The sequence below is a fragment of the Salvia miltiorrhiza genome, chromosome 7 (genome assembly GCF_028751815.1).
Source record: "Salvia miltiorrhiza cultivar Shanhuang (shh) chromosome 7, IMPLAD_Smil_shh, whole genome shotgun sequence".
Taxonomy (NCBI): domain Eukaryota; kingdom Viridiplantae; phylum Streptophyta; class Magnoliopsida; order Lamiales; family Lamiaceae; genus Salvia; species Salvia miltiorrhiza.
Window position 1 is genome coordinate 33,056,802 of NC_080393.1, and position 5,087 is coordinate 33,061,888.

The 5,087-nt window shown below is 36.4% G+C and overlaps 1 protein-coding gene and 1 non-coding gene across 2 annotated transcripts; both read left to right on the forward strand.

The window, feature by feature from the left end:
- Window positions 1-392: 392 nt before the first annotated feature.
- On the forward strand, window positions 393-4,783 carry LOC130996077 (patatin-like protein 2). The gene is made up of 6 exons (XM_057921593.1): window positions 393-858; window positions 943-1,126; window positions 1,932-2,093; window positions 2,167-2,472; window positions 2,549-2,724; window positions 4,270-4,783. The coding sequence occupies exons 1-6, from the start codon at window positions 539-541 to the stop codon at window positions 4,616-4,618; spliced, it is 1,497 nt and encodes a 498-aa protein (XP_057777576.1). The 5' UTR covers window positions 393-538; the 3' UTR covers window positions 4,619-4,783.
- LOC130996385 (U2 spliceosomal RNA) lies at window positions 3,008-3,203 on the forward strand. The gene has a single exon (XR_009092567.1). It is a non-coding gene; the product is annotated as a U2 spliceosomal RNA (small nuclear RNA).
- Window positions 4,784-5,087: the final 304 nt, after the last annotated feature.

Here is a 5,087-nt window from a genome sequence, read left to right on the forward strand (position 1 = left end):
TGCCTTGTTCATTAGTATATATGTCTTATTCATTGTACTCAGTGTGTCACGAAAAATAGGAGGTAAACGCGCGCATATATATATATTGAATTTATATATCATGTTACACTGGGAATTAATCATGATTTCATAATTTATAGTTCTAGTTTAGAACATATGTATTGGTTATTGGTTATGTATGAACGCAAAGTTTTTTGCATGACGTCTCACCAATTCAAACTAAACTAGTCTTTACCAAAAGCCACGATTAGGACTAAATCTTTTCGTGTGCTTGTTCAAAAAAAGAGATTAAAAAATTAATCACGACGGCTAACTGGAAACATCAATCCAACTTCCACTGTCAAGTTGCACGAGACTAGTCCTTCCAACCTCCACAATTTAAATATCAACCATACATGTATCAATTTCTATAGTTTTCAATTTCATTTCAAATTTTCACACATGCACGCATTGTATACATATCAATAAATAAGACGTATCGTTGTGCATTATCTACATCACATATATCAATAAGTAGTTCCATTTTTTTGTCTTATCAATGGAAAGGACCTCATTTTTCCATGAACCAAAGAAGCAGCAAAGATATGTGACGGTCCTCAGCATCGACGGCGGCGGCATCAAAGGTATCCTCCCCGCCGTTATCCTGGAGTGCCTGGAGTCGCAGCTGCAGGCATTAGACGGCGAGGAAGCAAGAATAGCAGACTACTTCGACGTGATAGCCGGGACGAGCACAGGCGGCCTCGTCACGGCCATGCTCACAGCTCCGGACAAAAACAATCGCCCTCTTTACGCTGCCAAAGACATCAAGCCTTTCTACTTGAATAACTGCCCCAAGATATTTCCTCAACCACACTGTCAGTACGTAATTAATTTTTCTTAATTTCTCTAATTCACTAGCTTTGTGATGATAATTAATTGGATTAATTAATTTGATGGTTGCAGGTCGTTATTTCCGTTTGTGAAGTGGGTGAAATCGTTGAAGGGGCCATTGTATGATGGGGGGCACCTTCATAAGGTATTGACGGAAACGTTGAAAGACACAAAGTTGAGCGATGCAATCACAAATGTCATTATTCCGGCCTTCGACATCAAGCTTCTGCAGCCGGTTATTTTCTCCACCTATGAGGTAAATATATATGCCTTAAAAAAAACCTAATTGTCTTTGCCAAGAAAAGTCTTCGTCTAAAAACTATGACCATTGCTTTTATCTCGACTCACGTTATGTATACGCAGTGCGTTCTCTTTGATTGTAAATTTATCATGAGAAAATGAGGGATCGATAAATAAAATTTCACCCTTTAAATCCTTCATTTCTTTTTCCACATATCCTACTTGACCCTTACTCATTTCTCATTTACACTACAAAGGAGGGATAATATTATCCCTCCAAAAATGGTGTGATAATATTATCACTCCTTTGTAGTGTAAATGAGGAATGAGTAGGGGTCAAGTAGGAAATGTGGGAAAAGAAAAAAAGGATTTTAAGGGTTAAATTTTGTTTATCCTTCTTTTTCCTATGATAAATTTACAACCAAAGAGAACGCACCCTATATAAATTAAGAAAAGGTCGTCATGATATGGATGCCACACCTAATCCATATATGTATTAATTCATAAATTACATTTAAAGCACACGAAATGTAGCTCCTTTAATTCATATATTAGTCCCAATAGCAAAATTAAGTAGTTTTAACGTCATCACATTAAGAATCTCCTATTCTTGAAATCTCAATTGACCCAAACTATATATATGCAGTCTTGTTACTTATGAGATGAGACACCAAAGCAAAGTTAATTATTGGACTATGGAATTTGACAATTTGATCTCCTCGATCCATAAATAAATTCACATGCATGCATAACTTCAACTTCTAATTAGACACAGTAGTATCATGAAAATTAATAAAGCTACATATACGTGGTTTCTGCAGGCCAGAAAATCGGCACTAGCAAATGCTAAACTTTCAGACATCTGCATAAGCACATCAGCAGCTCCTACTTTTCTCCCCGGCCACAAATTCGCCACACACGACGGCAAAGGCAGTGTTAGAAAATATAATCTCATTGATGGCGGCGTCGCTGCAAATAATCCGGTAACTACATAATTAATTACCTCTCATCTCATCTTCATTGAAAAAAAATGCTTAATTAGATTAAAAATTTTAGGCTCTGATCGCCGTAGCAGAAGTGACGAAGCAAATGTTCGACAGCAACGTGAATTTCTTTCACACGAGGCCGTCGGATTATCCTCGTCTTCTCACCATATCTTTAGGCACGGGAGCTGCGAGCATGGAAGACAAGAGATACAGCGTAAATAAAGCAAACAAATGGGGCATTCTTGACTGGTTATCATACAAAGGCACTACGCCATTATTCGAGATATTCACTCAAGCAGGTGCAGATATGGTCGACTTTCACATTTCTCAGATTTTTCAAGCTCTTGGCTCCCAAGATAATTACCTAAGGATCCAGGTACCTAACAATTAATTTATTAATTACTCCTAATTGTTTATCAACTTCATATTTATTTATTTTTGGAAATGTGCAGAACGATACTCTAGATGGGGTCGAGAATTCAGTGGATGTTGCAACAAAAGAGAACTTGCATAAACTTGTCACAATTGCTGAAGAAATGCTGGCTAAACCGGTTTCCCGGGTCGACTTGAGATCCGGTTTAACTGTGCCGATCCCAGATGGTGGAACCAATCAGGAAGCTCTTAAAAGGTAGCCATCTTTAATCATTTTTATTTTTTTTGAGGAAAATCTTTAATCAATTGTATAATCGTAAAACCAATTTTCCAGACGATTACTTATTTAATTGGCTAATTTGTTGTGTGTACAAATTAATAAGGTAGCCATGTTTAACCATGAATGTTTCATGATTGCTTCACAAATCACAAAGGAACAAAATTATAATTAGTCCACTAGATTCCCACATCGAGTATGATGAGAAAGTTAGCTTAGAAACATGAGGTATTAAACCTGAGGTCTGTAGAATTTAAAGCTCATACCTTTCTCGGCCTTTTGGCTAAGATCAAGTGTAGTATCTGTTCTTATCAGTTTAATATCTGATATGTGGGCCATCGGCCCACACGATATTAAATTAATTTCTTGAGGGTGAAGGCCCATCAAGATAGCTTGCTATCTGGGTCTTCAAGCGTCGCCCATGCGTTGCACTACTGCACGGGCCTGGCGGACCCTATTAATTCTAGTAAAATTTTTGTAGTCCACATTTTGATGTATTTGTATGTATTTATGATCATTTGTATCTAGGAATGTTAATGCAGCTTGAAACTCGTGGGTCGACCCGAATAATCCGATATAATTAGAGGGTTAGGGTTGAAAAATCGCAACCCGAAAAAACCTCTAGCTCGCACCCGACTAACCCGGAACCCGATAGGGCTAGCCCGAAAACCCGGTGGGCTGACGGAATTGTGACTGATGCATCTAGTTACAACTTCTGCTATGTTTAGATCTATGGTATTTGCTTAAATATATATATGTAGCCTCATCAAAACAAGTGAAATTAATTAGTTAGAATATATATGTGCGTGTGTATGCAATCTCATTAAAAAAAGTGAAATTAATTACGGAGTTTTTGTAGAAATTGATTATTAGTATCTCATTAGTTAGAAATTAATTATTAGTATCTCATTTTAAAGTGATACCAATTTTTTTTCTGTCAATGAGACGTGCATGGCAAATCCACTAATTATTCACTAATAATCCAGATTGATTCTAGTGCATTGATACATGTTAAATTTTATTATCTCCTTTTAATATAATTTTGTTTATTTAATCTTGAATATCTTATATTTTTGCATTTCATGCTTTGCTATATAATTTATATCTTTAATATCTATGTATATTTTATACATTATACATTAGATCATTAGAAATAATAAAATACAAATGATAATTTTATTTTTACGCCTTTAACCTGATTAGTCCAATGGGCTAGCCCGAAACCCGAAAGTTTATGGTTAGGGTTGAAGATTTACAAATCGAAAAAATCTCCAACCCGATTAGCCCGCACCGACTAACCTGAAACCCGATAGGGCTAGCCCGAAAACCCAGTGGGCTGGCCCGATTGACATCCCTATTTGTATCTATTGAATTTCAAGTACTTAAATTTTAAAAAATTTAAAATTGAGAATTCAGTAATTTTTATTTGTTACTTCACTTGTTTGTTATAATCTCGCATGTATCTATTTATCGTTTTTGTGGAAATGTATTATGCTATCTAACATATGCTTGGCTGAAACACAGGTTTGCGTATTTATTGTCGAATGAACGAAAAGTTCGGGTGTGGAAGAATAACGTTGAAAAGAAGAGAGCAATTCCATTTGGTGGGTGTGAGGCACTCCAACATTCATGGAACACTTTGGTTGATTTTGCACGTGCAGTGTCGGATGAAACCAAAGTTGTATTTTCGAAGCATGCTCAAATTCTGAGACCACGCTCCCAATTTAGGATCAACCCAAAGCCCATCGAAAAGTGGAATGGAGGATTTAGTTCGGTCCAAAAGAAGCTTATAATGAAATCAACATTTGCACCCTCTCCTATTTTCACTCCTCATTTCAAACTATTCTGCAACTCATCCTTATCTTCATGGTGATTCCTGAAAATGTTTTTATTCTTTTATTTGATTTTGTATTCGAAGAAAATTGCATTGTATTTGTTATTAGAAGCGCTTGCGTATTGAAGATACAATTAATTAATTAAAGACTATCATTGAGATGACCTTCAAACTAGTAATATATTCATTCAAGAATTAGAGGAATTATTGTTTGGGATCCTTCACCCCTCCCCTCAGCCCATTGCTAACTCTCGTCCGTCCAGCTGCATCATCACTGCAGCAACGCGCACCACAACGGTCTCCACACACTACAAGAAACAGCGCCTTTAACGACCGAAATTTTCGGTCTTTAAAAAGGCGGTCGTAACGACCGAAATTTAAATTTTAACGACCGTTTTTTTTAATGTTTTAAATTTTGATTTTTTTATAAGCTACGACCGAATGAAACGGTCGTTAACATTTAAAGACCGTATCAACGACCGTATTTCAGTCGTTAGTCTGTTTTTTT